This window comes from Pristiophorus japonicus, chromosome 1 (genome assembly GCF_044704955.1).
Source record: "Pristiophorus japonicus isolate sPriJap1 chromosome 1, sPriJap1.hap1, whole genome shotgun sequence".
In the NCBI taxonomy this organism is placed as follows: Eukaryota; Metazoa; Chordata; class Chondrichthyes; family Pristiophoridae; genus Pristiophorus; species Pristiophorus japonicus.
The window spans coordinates 307,299,053-307,320,656 of NC_091977.1; the positions used below are offsets into that span (position 1 = coordinate 307,299,053).

The 21,604-nt window shown below is 45.5% G+C and overlaps 1 protein-coding gene across 3 annotated transcripts in view; it reads left to right on the forward strand.

The window, feature by feature from the left end:
* LOC139271763 (protein MTSS 1-like) overlaps positions 1-21,604 on the forward strand; it is a 239,148-nt gene that overhangs the window by 204,424 nt on the left and 13,120 nt on the right. For all 3 annotated transcript variants that reach the window (XM_070888535.1, XM_070888536.1, XM_070888537.1), the window contains exon 8: positions 21,217-21,324. In XM_070888535.1, coding sequence (XP_070744636.1) covers positions 21,217-21,324 — 108 coding nt within the window. The remainder of the gene's footprint in view (positions 1-21,216; positions 21,325-21,604) is intronic.

Genomic DNA, 21,604 nt, shown 5'->3' on the forward strand with positions numbered 1-21,604 from the left:
ACTGAGATGAGGAGAAACTTCTTCACTGAGCGTTGTTAACCTGTGGAATTCCCTGCCGCAGAGAGTTGCTGATGCCAGTTCATTGGATACATTCAAGAGGGAGTTAGATATGGCCCTTATGGCTAAAGGGATCAAGGGATACGGAAAGAAAGCAGGAAAGGGGTACTAAGGGAATGATTGGCCATGATCTTATTGAATGGTGGTGCAGGCTCGAAGGGCCGAATGGCCTACTCCTGCCTATTTTCTATGTTTGTATGGTCGAAGAAGGTCATGTGTAAGGGCTGGTGCTGTTCCAGCATTTTTTTCCTGCAGCTATCACGCTGCAAAAATCATGTCTGTGCTCTTCTTTGCATATTATCTTTGGGATCTTTTACACCTACCAGAGAGGGCAAATGGAGCCTCTGTTTAATGTCTCATCCGAAAGATGGCACCTCCGACTGTGCGGCACTTCTTCAATAATGCACCGAGATGTCAACAGTCAACATGGAACATGTGCTCAAGTCTCTCGGCTGGGCCTTGAACCCACGACCTACTGACTGAATCTGGAGTGCTACCGTTAGACTATAGCTGACACCGTATAGCAAAATAGCCATAACAAAATACAGTATAAATCTGTTCTGCCATTTGTGCAAATATGTATCTCTCCAGTTCATGCTTTAAAACTCCCTGAAGTACTTTGTACCAAAACAAATAAAATTGTTTTGCAAAATAGAAATGCTGAGTGGCTAGGTTAAAAGGTTGACGCACTTTAGTTAAAGCCTCAATTATCTGCTATAATAGAGAAGACTTGCTTTTCTCATCCCTACCCAATAATCAAAGCAACATGCCAATTGTTGCTCTAAACTTTGAATAATCAGTTTCTCCCACCGACTGATGCTCCATGCACCTGCCCACAGCTCCAGTTGTCAAGCCTGCCCCAGACTTGGAGCGCTAACCAGAAATGATCCTGGTGCCAACCACTGAGATGAGAGTTAAAAGGTAATGTAAGCTCACCCCCAGCGATCCTGTCAGTAGCTTCTGCTGTGCTCTCAGCTGAGATGGAGACTTCAAAATTAAACAGACCCTGCTTATTTACGTGCGCTCCTACAGATGAGAATGCATTTGAACAGGCTGACTGAATTAATCTTCAAGCTTAGATTAGTGCTGCAGAAGTTGCCAATGGGATTGCTGGAGATGAAGACATACCTTTCGCTATTGCCTCCATTCAAGAACGGGCGGGTGGCCATGGATGAAGTCTGGAGTGACTTTGACTGGCTCTCTTTGCTCTCAAAGGCAGGTGGGTGAGTCAGCTACAAGGCAATAGATCAACTGTGCAGCATTAACTGCTCTTGCCAGCATGACAAATGAACAGGAGTGTTGCTGAAAATTACCGCTTGCTTGTCCTTGCAGATAATTGGGAAGATGGATAATTGAGGTTCTACTGTATTGCCAAGTGGCTGTCGCATTTTATTTACTACGTCTTCACAAGGCAGAATTGGGTGTTCGATCAGAGGCAGATCACAATAGTTTGATGCACAATTTGAAATTTTCACTTGTGATCACCCTTTTATGTTAGGTGTGCACTTCACAGCTATTTTTAAGAAAATATCTTGAAACTAAACATTACATACCAAATCAATAACAAGCACATGAGTTTTGCTTTGTTCAATTAGGATAAACAATGGACTAAGAGCATGCAATAGAATATAACTGAATACCCAACCTTAAGTGGGGACCTGATGAATTCCAAGTAATTAAGCATTGACTATTAATATTATAGAACTGTTTCCCATCTTGTTCCCCACTGTATAATACTAAATTCTTACAATTTCGGAGCGTGCTTTCTCCCTTCCTCTTGCCTCCCCCCTCCCCCTTTTTACCTTCTCTACACAGAACTCCCATGTTTTGTAAATCACCATAGCACTTGAACTATCTTGACCCTAAATGTGGTTTGCTTTTAATTTAGACTGCTTAATTCACATTATCTTATAACTCAAACTTCTTTTAAGCATAAAAATGATGTTTGGTTATAAAGAGTATAGTGTCAAAGGTCTGTGTAATGAGGAAAGATTGGGGAAATTTCAGGTAAACTTGTACTTTTCAACCTTGAAAGAAGACATTTGAGCGGTAAGCTTCGAGGTGTACAAGATGGTTAATGGTATGGAAAAGGTAATTTAGAAAACTTATTTGAATTGTATTGCAAGAGTAGGACAAAGAAACAGATTTAAGCTAATCAGCAAATTCAGGATTGATATCAGGAAGTTCTTCACATCCTAAACTTGAGGTTATGCAAATCTCTAGTGCACATGTCCTAACTCTCTCCAAGTCCTGTTCACACATCACCCCTGTGCTCACTGACATACATCGGCACCACGTCGATTTTAAAATTCTCATCCATGTTTTCAAATCCCTCCATGGCCTCGCCCCTCCCTATCTCTAGTCTCCTCGAAGCCCTACACCCCTCTGAGATGTCTGTGGTCCTCCAATTCCAGGCTCTTGAGTATTCCTGATTTTAATCGCTCTATATTGGTGGCCGTGCCTTCAGCTGGCAAGGCCCTTAGCTCTGGAATTCCCTCCCTAAACCTTTCCGCCTCTCTAGCTCTCTCTCCTCCTTTAAGATGCTCCTTAAAACCTACCTCTTTAATCAAGCTTTTGGTCACCTGCCCTAATATCTCCTTATGTGGCTCGGTGTCAAATTTTGTTTTATAATGCTCCTGTGAAACTCCTTGGGACGTTTTACTGTGTTAAAGATGCTATATAAATACAAGTTGTTGTTGTAAAGAGTTATCAATACATGGCACCTACACTTCTGGACAGAGTCATACAGGCAGAAACCCTGAAATCATTTAAGAAACAATTGGATTCTGCCATGCGGAGACTTTAGGGTAGGGATGAATGACCTAATATAAGGTGAAATGGTTTTCCTCATTTATAATTATCTTATCTTATGATCTGAGAGATGTATAGTGTACCATTTCCCTGTTAAATGCAAAATGAATGGCTAATATTTAAGGAACACATGCATGAATTGCAACAGTTAAACATTTCTTTCTGGCGTAAAAACACAAAAGGAAAAGTGGCCCAACCAAGGCTAACAAAAGAAATTAAGGATAGTATTAGATCCAAAGAGGAGTTATACAAAGTTGCCAGAAAAAGTAGCAAGCCTGAGGATAAGGAGCAGTTTAGAATTCAGCAAAAAAGGACCAAGAGATTGATTAAGAGGGGAAAAATAGAGTATGAGAGTAAACTTGCAAGGAACATGAAAACCAACTGCAAAAGTTTCTACAAGTACATAAAAAGAAAAAGATTAGTGAAGACAAATGTAGGTCCTTTACAGACAAAAACAGGAGAATTCATAATGGGGAACAAGGAAATGGCAGAACAATTAAATAAATACTTCGGTTCTGTCTTCACAGCAGAGGACACAAATAACATCCCAGAAATGCTGGGGAACTAAGGGTCTAGTGAGCAAGAGGAATTGAAGGAAATGATTATTAATAAGAAAATAGTGCTGGAGAAACTAATGGGACTGAAGGCCGATAAATCCCCAGGGCCTGATGATCTAAATCCCAGAGTACTAAAAGAGGTAGCCATGGAAATAGTCGATGCACTGGTTGTCATCTTCCAAAATTCTACATATTATGGAACAGTTCCTGCAGATTGGAGGGTGGCAAATGTAACCCCACTATTTAAAAAAGGAGGGAGAGAGAAAACAGGGAACTACAGACCGGTTAGCCTGACATCAGTAGTAGGGAAAATGCTAGAGTCTATTATAAAGGATGTGATAACGGCACACTTGGATAATATCTGTCATGTATGTAACCATCATGCAACGGTAACCTTCATGCAATTCCTGTACACTGTACTTATACCCTAGAAATGCACAACCTGACCACAGGAGGTGAACTTGTGGGAGATACTCCTCACTTGGGTTTCCAGGTATAAAAGGGGAAGTCCCACCCAGGGTCGGCTCGCCTTGGTCCTGGGAATAAAGGATAAGGTAACGTAGTGACTGTTGTCTGCAGTACATGCCTCGTGTGAGTTTGTAGTAAGGTGCAGGGACACCACATTTGGCGACGAGAAACGGGAATCACCGAACCGCGAGGATGGCCACTGGTAGCACAGAGAAACGTTACTGTATGGGTGAGGACTGGTACAACTTCGTGGAGAGACTCCAGCAGAGTTTTGTCACGAAGGACTGGCTGGGAGCGGCAGTGGCTGACAAGCGGAGGGCGCATCTACTGACCAGCTGCGCGACACAGATGTATGCGCTGATGAAAGACCTGCTCGCACCCCAAAAGCCAGCGGACAAGTCCTTTGAAGAGCTCAGCCAGCTGATCAGTGAGCAGCTCAAGCCAGCGAGTAGCGTACACATGGCCCGGCACCGGTTCTACACATACCGGCGTCGGGAGGGACAAAACATCTCTGACTTCGTTGCGGACCTGCGGCGCTTGGCCAGTCTCTTAAGTTCACAGAAGCCTGCAGCAGGGAGATGTTAAGGGATTTCTTCATTGAGGGCATTAATCATGCCGGGATTTTCAGGAAGCTCATAGAGACCAAGGACTTGACTTTAGAAGGGGTGGCGTTGATAGCTCAGACCTTCATGGCAGGGGAAGAGGAGACCAAGCTAATTTATGCGCGCAGCCCTGGTCCCAACGTGGCGATGGACCAGATAGTTAACGTGGTGAACGCGGCTCGGGACCCCGCAGGCAGGCATGGTCATTTCGAAACCACCCAGGCAGCAACAGATTCTAGGGTGGGCCTGCAACAGGGACAATGGAAAGGGGATCGGCAATTCACGCCATCACGAGGAACAATGCGTCCCGTGATGGGACCATTAACACCCACCATCAGAGTGCCCAGAAACAGCCAAATGGGCAATCAGAGAGGAATGCCTGGTAACAGTCCTTTTGTTAACAACAGTCTCAGCTCATACTGGAGGTGCGGGGGTAGACATACTGCGAAAAGCTGAAGGTTTCAGCAATATACCTGTAGGATTTGTAACGTCAGTGGACACTTGGCCAGGATGTGCAAAAATGCTGCAGCGAGGCTAATCTGTGAGACAGAGGAACCAGATGAGGGGTCTGCAGTGCAGGATGATGCCTGGGGAAAAGCCATGGATGATGAAGTTCAGCGGGTTCATGTGGCTGACGTCCACAGCTCATACACTAAAACGCCACTCATGATGAAAGTTTTATTGAATGGCATCCCGGTGCGCATGGAGCTGGATACGGAAGCTAGCCAGTCACTTATGAGCGCCTAACAATTTGAGACACTATGGCCACACAGAGCTAGCGGGCCCAAACTGGAACGCATTGACACGTAGTTACAGACGTACACCAAAGAGATCATCCCAGTGCTAGGCAGTGCAAACTTGGTGGTAACACATAATGGATCACAGAACCGGCTGCCACTCTGGATCGTCCCGGGAAATGACCCCGCGCTCTTGGGGAGGAGTTGGCTAGCCGAGATGAATTAGAAATGTGGGGATGTGCACGCCATTTCATCTGTGGAGCGAAGTTCATGCTCACAGGTCCTACAAAAATTTGGGTCACTGTTTTAACCCGGTGTCGGAACATTCAAGGGCACCAAAGTAGTGATATGCATCACTCCGGACGCCAGATCAGTGCACCACAAAGCCAGAGTGGTGCCGTATGTGATGCGTGAGAAAATTGAAAGTGAATTGGACAGGCTGCTCCGAGAGGGCATAATTTCGGCCATTGAATTCAGCGACTGGGAAAGTCCCATCGTTCCCGTCCTTAAAGCAGATGGCTCGGTCAGGATTTGTGGCGACTACAAAGCTACCATCAACCGGGTGTCGCTGCAAGACCAATACCCGCTCCCAAGAGCGGAGGACCTTTTTGCCACGCTGGCAGGTAGCAAGCTGTTCACGAAGCTGGACCTCACTTCGGCCTACATGACTCAGGAACTGGCTGAAGAATCCAAGCTTCTGGCCATCATCACGACACACAAGGGATTATTTATCTACAACAGGTGTCCGTTTGGCATTCGTTCGGCGGCAGCTATCTTTCAGAGAAACATGGAAAGCTTGCTCAAATCCATTCCTGGAACAATCGTATTCCAAGACGGCACTCTTATAACCGGTCGAGACACCAAGGAATACCTCCACAACCTGGAGGAGGTGCTACGCCGACTGGACCGGGTAGGCTTGCGGCTGAAAAAGGCCAAGTGTGTGTTTTTGGCCCTAGAGGTCAAGTTTTTGGGCAGGAGGGTTGCCGCAGGCGGGACCCGGCCCACTGAATCAAAAATGGAGGCGATCCGCCGGGCGCCCAGGCCCGGCAACACGTCGGAGTTGCGATCATTCCTGAGACTTTTGAACTATTTCGGGAACTTTCTGCCGAACTTAAGCACATTGTTGGAGCTGTTGCACATGCTCCTGCATAAAGATTGTGAATGGCTTTGGGGGGACTGTCAAGAACGGGCTTTCAATAAGGCGAGGAACCTGCTGTGTTCTAACAAACTGTTGACTTTATATGACCCCTGTAAAAAAAAAAAAACAACTGTTTTTAACGTGCGATTCATCATCCTACGGGGTTGGATGTGTGTTGCAGCAGGGTAATGATGACGGCAGACTCCAACCGGTGGCTTATGCCTCCAGGTCACTCTCCCAGGCAGAGCGTGGATACGACATGGTCGAAAAGGAAGCACTCGCTTGTGTTTATGTTGTGAAAAAGATGCACCAGTACCTTTTCGGTGGACTGTTTGAGCTAGAAACGGACCACAAGCCGTTAGCCTTGCTGTCGGACAACAGGGATGTTGTCAATGCCAATGCGTCAGCTCGCATACAGCGATGGGCTCTCACGCTGGCTGCGTATGACTGCACCATACGGCACCGAAAATTGCGCTAACGCGCTCAGCACTGGCCACCACCGAGAGGGCATCGGAGCAGAGCACTGAGATGGTCATGGCCGTTGAGGCTTTCGACACCGCAGGCTCCTCCATCACAGCCCGCCAGATCAAACTCTGGACCAACAGAAACCCCCTCCTATCCATGATAAAGAAATGTGTTCTGACTGGGGATTGGGCGCCCACACACGGGGCGTGCACCGAGGAGGTCAGACCGTTTCAAAGACGGATGGATGAGCCCTCCATCCAAGCCGACTGCCTGCTATGGGGCAGCCGGGTAGTCATGCCCCAGAAAGGAAAGGAAGTGTTCATCAGAGAACTCCACAGCGAGCACCCTGGCATCGTGTTAATGAAAGGCATTGCCCGGTCACATGTATGGTGGCCGGGGATTGACTCAGACCTGGAACACTGGGTTCGCAGGTGCATGACGTGTGCCCAGCTGGGCAATGCCCCCAGGGAGGCCCCACTCAGCCCGTGGCCCTGGCCCACCAGGCCATGGTCATGTATTCACATAGACGATGCGGGCCCGTTCATGGGGAAAATGTTCCTGATCGTTGTCGATGCATACTCTAAATGGATCGAGTGCATCATATTAAACTCGTGCACGACATCCATCACCGTGGAGAGTCTGCAAATGGTTTTCGCAAACCACGGCTTGCCGGACATCCTGGTCAGTAACACTGGCCCGTGTTTCACCAGCCATGAGTTCCAGCAGTTTATGTCGGGCAATGGTATCAAACACGTCTGGACAGCGCCATTCAAGCCGGCTTCCAATGGCCAGGCGGAACGTGCGGTCCAAGTCATAAAACAGTGCGTGCTACGCATCCAAGGACCCTCCCTTCAGTACCGCCTATCGCGCCTCCTGCTGGCCTACAGGTCTCGCCCGCACTCGCTCACAAGAGTCCCGCCAGCGGAACTCCTCATGAAACGCACGCTTAAAACGCGGCTGTCCCTCATTCACCCAGCCCTGGCAGACATTGTTGAGGGCAAGCGCCAGTCCCAAACCAAGTTCCGTGATTGAAACTCAAGGGGGAGGTGTATAGAAATGGATGACCCGGTATTTGTTCTTAACCATGCTTTGGGACCCAAGTGGCTTGAGGGCACAGCAATTGGCAAAGAAGGGAATAGGGTCATAGTGGTCAGACTAAACAATGGGCAGATATGCCACAAACACTTGGACCAAGTAAAGAAAAGGTTCAGCTTGGAGACTGAGGAACCTGAAGAAGAGCATGAGATGTCACTCATACCACTGCCAGTGGATGAGCAACAAGGACAATTACCAGCATGCACAGTCCCTGCGGCCAGGCCGGAATCACCTCAGGTGACAGACACATGCCAAGGCTCAGCCACCAGAGCTCCAACTGCGGCGCTCCACGAGAGAGCGTCGACCACCTGAAAGACTTAACCTTTGACACAAAAAGACGTAAGGGGGGAGGTGATGTCATGTATGTAACCATCATGCAATGGTAACCTTCATGTAACTGTAACCTTCATGCAACTCTTGTACACTGTACTTATACCCTAGAAATGCACACCCTGACACTCCTCACCTGGGTTTCCAGGTATAAAAGGAGAAGTCCCACCCAGGGTCAGCTCTCCTTGGTCCTGGGAATAAAGGTTAAGGTCACGTAGTGACTGTGTCTGCAGTACCTGCCTCGTGTGAGTTTGTAGTAAGGTGCAGGGACACCACAATATCAATGATATTAAACAAAGTCAAACATGCATTTATGAAGGGAAAATCATGTTTGAGAAATCTATTGGAGTTTTTTGAGGATGTAACTGATAGAATAGATAAGGGAGAACCGGTGGATGTAGTGTATTTGGATTTTCAGAAGGCCTTAGATAAAGTCCCACGTAAGAGGTTAGCGTGCAAAATTAAAGCACATAGGATTGGGGGTAATGTATTGGCATGGATTGAAAATTGGTTAACTGACAGGAAACAGAATAGGAATGAACGGGTCTTTTTCGGGATGGCAGGCAGTGACTAGTGGGGTACCACAGGGATCAGTGCTTGGGGCCCCAGCTATTCACAATATATATAAATGATTTGGATGAGGGAACCAAATATAATATTTCCAAGTTTGCTGACGAGACAAAACTAGGTGGGATTGTGAGTTGTGAGGAGGATGCAATGATGCTGCAAGGCGATTTAGATAGACTGAGTGAGTGGGCAAACACATGGCAGATGTAGTATAACGTGGATAAATGTGAAGTTACCCACTTTGGTCGGAAAAACATAAAGACAAAGTATTATTTAAATGGTGATGGCTTGGGAAGTGTGGATGCACAGAGGGACCTGGGTGTCCTTGTACATCAGTCATTGAAAGCAAACATGCAGGTGCAGCAAGCAGTTAGGAAGGCAAATGGTATGTTGGCCTTCATTGCAAGAGGATTTGAGTACAGGAGCAAGGATGTCTTACTACAGTTATACAGGGCCTTGGTGAGACCGCATCCTGGAGTATTGTGTGCAGTATCTAAGAAAGGATATACTTGCCATAGAGGGAGTGCAGCGAAGGTTCACCAGACTGATTCCTGGGATGGTAGCACTGTCATATGAGGAGAGATTGGGTCCACTAGGCCTATATTCTCTAGAGTTTAGAAGAATGAGAGGGGATCTCATTGAATTCTGACTGGGTTGGATAGACTGGATGCGGGGAGTATGTTTCCCCTAGGGGTCACAGTCTCAGGATACGGGGTAGGAAATTTAGGACCGAGATGAGGAGAAATATCTTCACTCAGAGGGTGGTGAACCTGTGGAATTCTCTACCACAGAAGGATGTGGAAGTCAAGTCATTGAATATATTTAAGAGTGAGATGGATAGATTTCTAGAAACAAAAGGTATCAAGGGGTATGGGGAGAAAGCGGGAATATGGTGTTGAGATAGAGGATCAGCCATGTGTTATGTATGCAACACCTTGTAACCAGCATTCTACCGCCACCAGAGGGCGCATCTGTTGGAGTCCCAAGGGATCCCAGCATCCCTTGGGAGCACTGCATATAAACAGGCCTCCCATGCTGTGCCAGCACTCTGGAGTCAGAATAAAGAGACTAAGGTCACACTTACTCAAGTCTACAGTACTCAGTCACGTTGCTTTATTTGAGACATAACAAATCGCCACGAGTAATAGATAACGAACCATCACGCGAAAATGCAGAGAACTATTGGTATCCTGGAGAAATTCTCAGAAGGTGACGATTGAGAAGCCTTGTGGAGCGACTCGACTAATACTTCGTGGCCAACGAGCTGGAAGGGAATGAGAACGCTGCCAAATGAAGGGCGATCCTCCTCACCGTCTGCAGGGCAACAACCTACGGCCTCATGAAGAATCTTCTTGCTCCGGTGAAACACAACCAAATCATATGAAGAACTGTGTACGCTGGTCTGGGACACCTAAATCTGAAGGAGAGCGTTCTGATGGCAAGGTATCGATTTTATACATGTCAACAGTCTGAAGGCCAGGAAGTGGCAAGCTACGTTGCCGATCTAAGGTGCCTTGCAGGACATTGCGAACTCGGTGGATTCCTGGAACAAATGCTAAGATACTTTTTTGCGCTTGGCATTGGCCATGAGGTTATCCTTCGCAAACTATTGACTGTTGAAACACCGAACCTGAGCAAAGCCATAACGATAGCCCAGGCATTTATGTCCACCAGCGATAACACCAAACAAATTTCGCAGTATAAAGATGCATCGGCAAGTACTGTACACAAAGTAACATCATTTTCAGGCAGGAATATACATGGCAGAACGTACACGCCTGCAGCTGCACGATCTCAGATGACTTGAGTCCGCCATCAAGTGTGAATGCGAGGCAGTTAACACCTTGTTGGCGCTGCGGAGGTGATTATCGAGCCCATCAATCCCGCTTCAAACAATATGTGTGCAAAGGCTGTGGAACAATAGGACACCTCCAGCGAATGTGTAAACCCTGCAAACCACCACGTTGCAGAGAAAGACCGATCCATGGCGGATCAAACTGAACGAGAGACTCGAACCGAGGAGGCAGAAGTGTACGGGATACACACCAGGTGGATCACGAAGTGTCCACCGATCATGTTAAAAGTTGAACTGAACGGTATTCCAGTATCCATGGAATTGGACACGGGTGCGATTCAGTCTATCATGAGCAAAAAGACCTTCGAGAGGCTCTGGTGCAACAAGGCACAAAGGCCCAAGCTGAGTCTTATTCATACCAAGCTGAGAACTTACACTAAAGAGCTGATCCCTGTAATTGGCAGCGCAGCAGTAAAAGTCTCCTATGATGGAGCGGTGCACAAACTACCACTATGAATTGTACCAGGAGATGGCCCCACACTGTTCGGCAGAAGCTGGTTGGGAAAAATTCACTGGAACTGAGACGACATCCGAGTGCTTTCATCCATCGACGACGCCTCGTGCCCAGGTTTTGAGCAAGTTCCTGTCATTGAGCCAGGCATTGGAAATTTCTCTGGGGCAAAGGTGCAGATCCACTTGGTTCCCGGTACACGACTCATCCACCACAAGGCATGGGCAGTGCCATACATGATGCGAGAGAAAGTGGAGATCGAGCTGGACAGGCTGCAACGAGAGGGCATCATCGCGTCGGTTGAGTTCAACGAGTGGGCCAGTCCGATTGTTCCGGTTCTCAAGGACGATGGCATGGTCAGAATTTGTGGGGACTATAAAGTAACGATTAACCATTTTTCGCTGCAGGACTAGTACCTGCTATCCAAGGCAGACGCTGGCAGGAGGGAAGACATCCATCAAGTTGGACCTGACCTCGGCCTACATGACGCAGGAGCTGGCGGAATCTTCGAAAGGCCTCACCTGCATCAACACGCACAAAGGTCTTTTCATCTACAATAGATGCCCATTTGGGATTCGATCGGCTGCGGCTATTTTTCAAAGGAATGTGGAGAGTCTGCTAAAGGTCGGTTCCGCGCACCGTGGTTTTCCAGGACGACATATTGATCACAGGTTGGGACACCATCAAACACTTGCAGAACCTGGAAGAGGTTCTAAGTCGGCTAGATCGTGTGGGACTCGGGTTGAAACGCTCGAAGTGTGTTTTCCTGACGCCAGAGGTCGAGTTCTTAGGCAGACTGCATCAGACCCACCAATGCCAAGACGGTGGCCATCAAGAACCCGCCGAGACCATAGAACGTGACGGAGCTGCGGTCGTTCTTGGGACTCCTCAATTATTTTGGTAATTTCCTACCCCGGGTTAAGCACCTTACTAGAACCTCTACATGTGTTGCTACGCAAGGGAGATGATTGGGTATGGGGGAAATCACAAAAGAGACTGCTTTTGGGAAAGCCAGAAATCTGTTTTATTCCAACAACTCCTTGTTCTGTATGACCCATGTAAACATTTAGTGCTAGCTTGCGATGCGTCTTCGTACGGGGTCGGGTATGTGTTACAGCAAGCAAACGAATCGGGAACATTGCAACCGGTCGCTTATGCGTCCAGGAGTTTGTCCGAGGCCGAAAGGGCCTACAGCATTATTGAAAAAGAAGCTCTGGCATGCGTTTACGGGGTAAAAAAAATGGACCTGTATCTGTTTGGGTTTAAGTTTGAGTTAGAAATTGACCATAATCCGCTCATATCGCTATTCTCAGAGAGCAAAGGTATTAATACCAATGCCTCTGCTCGCATCCAAAGATGGGCGTTCTCACTGTCTGCATATAACTATGTAATTCGCCACAGGCCAGGCACACACAACTGCGCTGATGCTCTCAGTCGGCTATCATTGCCCATCACCGGTGGAAATGGCACAGCCTGCAGACTTGCTCTTTGTGATGAATGCATTTGAAAACGAAAAGTCACCTGTTGCGGCCCACCAGATCAGGACCCTTTACTGTCACTTGTAAAAAAAAAAAAAACTGTGTCCTCCATGTCCAGTGTCCCAGCAGAGATGCATGAAGAAATCAAGCCATTCCAGCGGCGCAAAGACGAAATGTCCATACAGTCTTTTGTGGGGTAATCGTGTGGATTTGCCTAAGAAAGACAAGGAAATGTTCATACGTGACCTACACAGTACCCACCCAGGCATAGTAATGATGAAAGCTATAGCCAGATTCCATGTGTGGTGACCCGGCATCGACTCAGATTTTGAGTCTTGCGTGCGCCAATGCAACACTTGCTCTCAACTGAGCAATGCACCCAGGGAGGCACCGCTAAGTTTGTGGTCATGGCCCTCCAAACCGTGGTCTCGGATCCACATTGACTTTGCTGGCCTGTTTCTAGGCAAAATGTTTTTGGTGGTTGTGGATGCTTATTCAAAATGGATTGAGTGTGTAATAATGTCTGTAAGCACGTCCACTGCCACCATCGAAAGCTTACGAGCCATGTTTGCCATGCACAGCCTGCCTGATGTCCTTGTCAGCGACAATGGGCCGTGCTTCACCAGTGCTGAATTCAAGGAATTCATGACCCGCAATGGGATCAAGCACGTCACATCTGCCCCGTTCAAGCCCGCATCTAACGGCCAGGCAGAACGGACAGTCCAAATCATCAAGCAAAGCTTGAAACGCATGTCAAAAGGCTCCCTGCAAAAACCTGCCTGTCCCGAGTCCCGCTCAGCTACCGCACAAGACCCCACTCGCTCAACGGGGTTCCCACTGCTGAACTGCTCACGAAAAGGGCACTCAAAACAAGGCTCTCCCTAGTCCACCCTGATCTCCATGATCATGTCGAGGGCAGGCGGCATCAACAAAGCATGTACCATGATAGTGCAAATTTGTCACATGATATTGAAGTCAATGACCCTGTATTTGTACTCAACTATGGACATGGTCCCAAATGGCTTGCTGGCACTGTTGTAGCCAAAGAATGGAGTTGGGTGTTTGAGATCAAACTTGCAAATGGACTAACTTGCAGAAAGCATTTGGACCAAACCAAACTGTGATTCACAGACAGCCACAAGCAACCTGAAAAGGACACCACCAACTTCGACTCTCCAACACACACACACAAATGGCAACCGACATCACGGTTGACCACGAAGCTGAACTCATCATCCCGAGCAGGCCAGCTGTGCAGCAGCCCAGCGAAGGCCCAACCGACTCACCTGCACATGTGTTTGTACCGAGACGATCGACGAGGGAGCGGAAAGCCCCAGATCGTCTCACCCTGTAAATAAGTGTACTATTGACTTTGGTGTTGGGGGCGGGGGGTGAGGAAGAGTGATGTTATGTATGCAACACCTTGTAACCAGCATTCTACCGCCACCAGAGGGCGCATCTGTTGGAGTCCCAAGGGATCCCAGCACCCATTGGGAGCACTGCATATAAGCAGGCCTCCCATGCTGTGCTAGCACTCTGAAGTCAGAATAAAGAGACTGAGGTCACACTTACTCAAGTCTACAGTACTCAGTCACATTGCTTTATTTGAGATATAACACCATGATCATATTGAATGGCGGTGCAGACTCAAGGCCAAATGGCCTACTACTGCTCCTATTTTCTATGTTTCTATGAAACCAAATATCTTTTCCAATCAAATCATGTGGAACAGTAGCACTTCAGCTTCTGTAGTTTAATCATGACACCCTGTTATTCTTCAACACCCACTATGACACCAACATACAGCAAAAATATAAAAACTGCCGACATAGACTTTACCTAATGCCCATCAAGGATTCGATGTTGACAAACTGCCTTAGGCATGATTTCATGGTTTATTTTCATTTGAACCCCTTGCTGTTTCTGCCCAGTAACACATGGGGCAGGCGCCATTTGTTATACTTGCCCTTGCCTGTTTAATTTCCAAGAGCTTTTGCATGGCAAGTTGCTGTTAGCGGAAGATTGAAATGGCGCAGTACCCTCTGTCGGGCATCTGGGGCCTGTGAACTCGATAAGCAACTGTGTATCTCTTAACCAATTGGATTGAAGAATTATTAATGAACAGCGCAGTGTTTGAACCAGGAATAAGTTACAATAGTCAATTCAATATCAAATCAGGTACAAAATGCGCAATAGAGAAAGGGAAAGAAAGTTTGGATTAAGGGAGAAAAAAAGACAAAGAAAAAGTAAAAATTATTGTAATCTAATTTTTTTTTAAATCCCCAACAACAATTAAAAGCTGGAGGAATGAGACTCCATACTTGTAAAAGTTAATTTTCAGTGCTAGAGAGATTGTTTGGCAATAATTAAGACTTAACATGCCATTAAAAAAGGGTACTTGGACTGAATTGGACAAGCCCTAACCTCCTGTGGCTATTTTAGTCGTATCTACGATGTCAGTACAGGAACCCCATGCCATTCAATGGAATTGAATGGAGAGCCAGACAGCGAGATGGTGTTTTCACACAGCTTACAGCGGAGTGACACATCTAGGACGGCAACTTCCGGATTTTCGGACAACTTTGCATCTGTGCTCGCCTGAAGTTGCTGTCTGATTTACGCATAAATAATGATGAGCGCCATTAGCCTCACTGTTATGTTTGTAGTAAATTGTGGGCCATGCTGGTTTGTCTCATAATATGTGCCTTCGCTCCAGCCTAAGAACACCCCTCACTGTATAAATTTCACACTCTGGGGTGGAGAATTCCAAAGATTCACGACTCTTGGAGAAGAAATTCCTCCTCATTTCTGTCTTAAATGGGCGACCCCTGATTCTGAAACTGTGCCCCCTGGTTCTGGATTCCCTCATAAGAAACATCCTCTCTGCATCTACCCTGTCAAGCCCCCTCAGAATCTTGTATGTTTCAATAAGATCACTTCTCATTCTTCTAAACTCCAGTGAGTATAGGCCCAACATGCTCAACCTTTCTTCGTATGACAACCCTTTCATCTTGGGAATCAACTTCATGAACCCTCTCTCAACTGCCTCCAATATAAGTATATTCTTCCTCAAATAAGGAAACCAAAACCGTATGCCCTGTATGCAGTACTCCAGGTGTGGCCTTACCAATACCCTGTACAGTTGTAGCAGGACTTCTCTGCTTTTATACTCTCTTACCCCTTGCAATAAAGGCCAACATTCCATTTGCATTCCTGATTACTTGCTGTACCTGTATGCTAACTTTTTGGGGCTGAAATTGGTGGACTTACCGTCTGCTGCTGCCGTGTTTTCTGGGCAGTCTCCCCTCAGAGCGAGTTTGGTGAAGGCCTCCTGCTGGCGGGGAGAGAAGACAGCTGGGGACCGCCCACTTGCGCCGGCGTGCAACGTGCGTAATAGTCCTCCCTCCCGCCGAGCTGCCAGTTTGGTCCAGGCAGTCCTCCGCTGCAGCAGGGAAAAAGACCGCCGCATGGGGGCCGGTCTTACCGCAATGGTAAGTATGAAGGATTCAGGAGGATTGGGTCCCCTGAAGGATTTCTTGAGTGTTTTTTTATTATTTGAAAATTTTTAATTTCATCAGTTCCCTCCTCCCTGGGCCCGACTCAATCCTCGGCAGTACTTTGCCGAGGATTGCATTTTCTGCCAAGAATGGGAGCTGCCGCCCATATTCAGCGCGTAAGACCCATTTTTGCTGCCGGGCGGTCTTTCCAAGATTTTTCCATGAAACTTCTGCCCAAAGTACCGTCCGGATCTCAGCTGTCCTTTGGGCGGTACTTGGGTGGAACTTAGCTTCCACCAATTTCAGGCCCTTTGTATTTCATGTACAGGAACCCCCAGATCCCTCTGTACTGCAGCATTTTGTAACCTCTCCCCATTTAAATAGTAATTTGCATTTTTATTTTTCCTACCAAAGTGGATAACCTCACATTTTCCCACATTATACTCCATCTGCCAAATTTTCGCCCACTCATTGAGCCTGTCTATATTCCTTTGTAGATTCTTTACGTCCTCCTCACAACTTGCTTTCCCACCTATCTTTGTATCAACAGCAAATTTGGCTACGTTGCACCCAGTCCCTTCATCCAAGTCATTAATATAAATTGTAAATAGTTGAGGCCGCAGCACTGATCCCTGTGGCACCCCACTAGTTAGTTTTCCAACCTGCAAATGACCCAATTATCCCAACTTTCTTTTCTGTTAGCCAATCTTCTATCCATACTAATATTTTACCCTCAACCCCATGAGCTCTTATCTTGTGCAGTAACCTTTTATGTGATACCTTATCAAATGCTTTCTGGAAATCCAAATACATGACATCTACTGGTTCCCCTTTATCCACCCTGCCTGTTACATCCTCAAAGAACTCCAGCAAATTTGTCAAACATGATTTCCCCTTCATAAAACCATGCTGACTCTGCTTGACTGCATTTTGATTTTCTAAATGTCCTGCTACTACTTCCTTAATGATGGACTCCAGCATTTTCCCAATGACAGATATTCGGCTAACTGATCTATAGTTTCCTGCTTTCTATCTTCCTCCTTTCTTAAATAGGGGCGTTCCATTTAATGTTTTCCAGTCTGCCGGGACCTTTCCACAATCTAGGGAATTTTGGTAGATTCCAACCAATACATCCACTATCTCTGCAGACACTTCTTTTAAGACCCTTCACAAATCCATGCTGATTGAGCACTAGAACTAGAGGGCACGATATTAGGATAAGGGGCTGCCCATTTAGAACTGAGATGAGGAGAAATTTCTTCTGAGGGTTGTGAATCTGTGGAATTCGCTGCCTCAGAGAGCTGTGGAAGTTGGGACATTAAATAAATTTAAGACAGAAATAGACAATTTCTTAAACGATAAGGGGTTATGGGGAGTGGGCAGGGAAGTGGAGCTGAGTCCATGATCAGATCAGCCATGATCTTATTGAATGGCAGAACAGGCTCGAGGGGCCTTGAGGCCTACTCCTGCTCTTATTTCTTATGTTCTTATCACTTTGTCTCTGATAGATTCCAGTAACTTCCCTATAATTTATGTTAAATTGAAAGGTCTGTTGTTATGTGGTTTCTCCCTCCCTCCCTTCTTTCGTGGAGTGACATTTGCAATTTTCCAATCCAAAGGCACAATTCCTGAATGTACAGCTTTGTAAAATTATGACTAACTCATCTGCAATTTCTTCACCTAATTATTTTAACACTGTTGGGATGGAAACCATTAGGTCTTGGAGTTGTGTCTACCTTATGTCCCATTATTACCTCCAGTACTAATTTTTTAATGGTATTAAATCCACTAAGTTCCTTCCCTTAACTTGTATTTAGGTTCCTTTTTTAAACCCCTGATATTTTGTCCTCTTCCTCTACTTTGAGTCGTCCACCATCAACATACTGTGGGGAGGAAGGGGGAGGGCACCATTGACCAGAAGCATAATGGGATCAGCCATATCAACATGGTGACTACAAAAGCAGGGAAAAGGATGGATAGTTTGCAATGAGTGCCTCACCTCCTGACACCTCATCGCCTATCTGCCATCTGCAGGATTCAAGTCAGGAATGTCATCGATTACTCAGCACTTGCGTGGTTGGGTGCAGCCAGAACAACACTCAAGAGGTTCAACGTCATCCAGGACAGAGCAACTTGATTGATCCGTGTCTCTGCCACTGGACTCAATAGTCACTTGCTCTATCCCTGGCACACTGTTGCAATGTGTATTGTCTACAGGATGCACTGCAGAAACTAATCAAGGTTTTTTCACCAGTACCTCACTCCCCTGCGACCTCTATCACTAAGGAGAACAGCGGTAGCGATGTTGTGGAAACTCCCATCATCTCCAGGTTCGCCTCCAAGTCATATACAATCCTGATTTGGACATATCGCCCTTCCTTTATTGTTGCTACATCAATTCTCTGGAATTCTCTGCCGAAACACCCTTGTGGTAGCACCATCATCACAAGGACGGCAGCGATTCAAGGAGAAATCCTTCCACCATCTTAACAGGGAAACTAGGAAAGTGCAATAAATACAGACACCCCATCATTGCCCATATCATAGGATTACATAGGATATGCAGCACAGAAATAGGCCATTCGGCCCAACCAGTCCATCCCGGCGTTTATGCTCCACTTGAGCCTCCTCCCATCATTCCTCATCTACATCCATTGGCATAACCCTCTATTCCCTTCTCCCTCATATACTTATCTAGCCTCTCCTTAAATGCACCTGTACTATTTACTTCAACCACTCCCTGTGGTAGTGAGTTTCACATTCCTACCACTCTCTGGATAAAGAAGTTCCTTCTGAATTCACTGTGGATTTCTTGGTGACTATCTTATATTGATGGCCTTTAGTTTTGCTCTTCCTCACAAGTGGAAACACTCTGGGCTAGAAATTTGCCGACTTTGCGACTGGATTTTTGCCGCTATTTCACCCTCCGTGACGAAAACCTGGTTGGTGGGATCTTCGGTGACCTTTTTGTGGCGTCGCTTCCACATACTGCCGAGGAGAGGAGCATCGACGTGAAACATCCGAAATAGTGTTCGCGATCAATTTTTATCTCTCTCTGAACTCGTAAACTGCGCCTAGAATACCAACAGGGTAAAACCTGTGGTGCAGCCCTGCCAGCAGCGGTACGTATGAAGACCTGCAAAAAAGGTAAGTTAAAGTTTTTATTTTTTTATTCTTTTTCAGCGGCTTAGTAGGTAAGGGTTTTATGAATGTTTGGTTTTTTTTGTTTAGCAATTTTTTTGTTTTTTTTCCCCCTCCCAAGGCGCCTCTCGTAGTGCTATTGGCCCCAGACTAAAGGTGCCGAAATTCGCGGTTTGCGCCGTGAATCCTTGTGCAACGCCGATTTTTACCGCTGCGTAAATTAAAGGTCGAAAAGCTGGCCTGAAAATGGTAACTAAGCGAAAACGGTAATTTTGGCATAAAAATACTGTTTTTGCTGAAAATTCTAGCCCTCTCTTTCCTCTTACCAAAACCTTTCATAATTTTAAAGACCTTTTAAGTCACCACTCAGCCTTCTCTTTTCAAAAGAAAAGAGACCCAGTCTCATCCTGTTCATTCCTGACAGGTGTACCCTCGCATTTCTGGTATCATCCTTGTAAATCTTTTTTGCGCCCTCTCTAGTGCCTCTATATCCTTTTTATAATACGGCAACCAGAATTGTATGCAGTAATCCAAGTGTGATCTAACCAAGGTTCAGTACATGTTTAGCATAACTTCTCTACTTTTCAATTCAATCCCTCTCGAAATAAACCCTAGTGTTCGATTTGCTTTTTTTAATGGCCTTGTTAACCTGTGTTACTACTTTCAATGATTCGTGTATTTGTACTCCGAGATCCCTTTGCTCTTCTACCCCACTTAGATTCTGCCTCACTTTTCCATGTGATATGTGACCTCCCTATTTTTCTTAACAAAATGTAATATCTCACATTTATCTGTGTTGAATTTCATTTGCCAATTATATGCCCTTTCTTCAAGTTTATTAATGGCTTCTTGAAATTTGTTGCAGTCCTCCTCAGTATTGACGATCTCCCACCCCCAATTTAGTGTCATTTGCAAATTTAGAAATTGTGTTTTTTGTTACAAAGTCTAAATCATTAATAAAAATTTTGAACAACAGTGGTCCCAGCATCGATCCTTGTGGAACACCACTTCCCACCTTCTGCCACTCTGAATAACTACCCTTTACCTCACTCTCTGCTTTCTATTTTGAAACCAGCTAATTATCCATTCTGCTACTTGTTCCCTGATTCTGCATGCTCTGACCTTATTCATTAGTCTATTATGTGGTATCTTTTCGAAGGCCTTTTTAAAATCTAGATAAATTACATCTACTGCATTACCCTTGTCTACTCTGTTACCTCTTTAAAAAAATTCGATGAGATTGATCAAGCAACAATTTCCCTTTTGAAATCCATGCTGGCTATTCATTATTATTTTTAGTTTATAGATGTTCTATTTTCTCCTTCAGTAGAGATATTCCATTTTTCCTACCACCGATGTTAAGCTGACTGGCCTATAGTTCTATCTCCCTTGTTAAATATAGATATCCTGAGAACAATTTTAAAAAGATAGCGGAAATTTGGCTGCTGCTAAATTGTAGCTAATCATTAAATAAATCTGTTGTATAATAAACAACATATTAACCATAAAATGGCACTATCTGCTAATCCAGTCATTATATTAGGAACATAGGAACAGAAGTAGGCCATCTAGCCCCTCGAGCCTGTTCTGCCATTCAATGAGATCATGGCTGATCTATGGCCTATCTCCATATACCTGCCTTTGCCCCCGATCTCTTAATACCTTTGTTTAACAATCTATCAATCTCCGATTTAAAATTAACAATTGACCTAGCATCAACTGCTGTTTACAGAAGAGAGTTCCAAACTTCTACTACCCTTTGCGTGTAGAAGTGTTTCCTAACTTCACTCCTAAAAGGCTTGGCTCTCGCTCTTTACGAAACATTAAAACTCAAGCTATAAATGGTTTAAAATGTGTTCAGTGACTTGGACTAGTATTAGCACATTGGACATTGTTACCACTTTTAGAAGTGACACGGTATAAATATGTCACTTAAAAAAAAAATGTAATTACTATTTTGCTTTTAGGAGGAAGAAATGTCGATGCTTGGAGAAGTAACCCATCTGCAGACAATTGCAGATGACCTGACTAATCTGACAATGGATCCTCACAAACTGCCGACAGCCAGTGAGCAGGTCAGTGAGTCAGCAGCCCATGAAATGATCGAGATTTTATATTAAATTGAAGTTCATCAGCTTCATGATTGTGGTTCATGAAATTTACTTTGACAAGTCATCACTTGTGTGATCTAAATATTTTCAGAAACTTCATGTGTAAGTAACATCCTGTATTGGTAATTCTGTTTTTTTTGTCACTCCGTGTACAGCAATGTTGAAATGAACAGGGTTAAACTGCAAGTTTCTATAATTTATCTATAATTTACAATTTAACAAACAAAATAATTTTTGGAGTGTA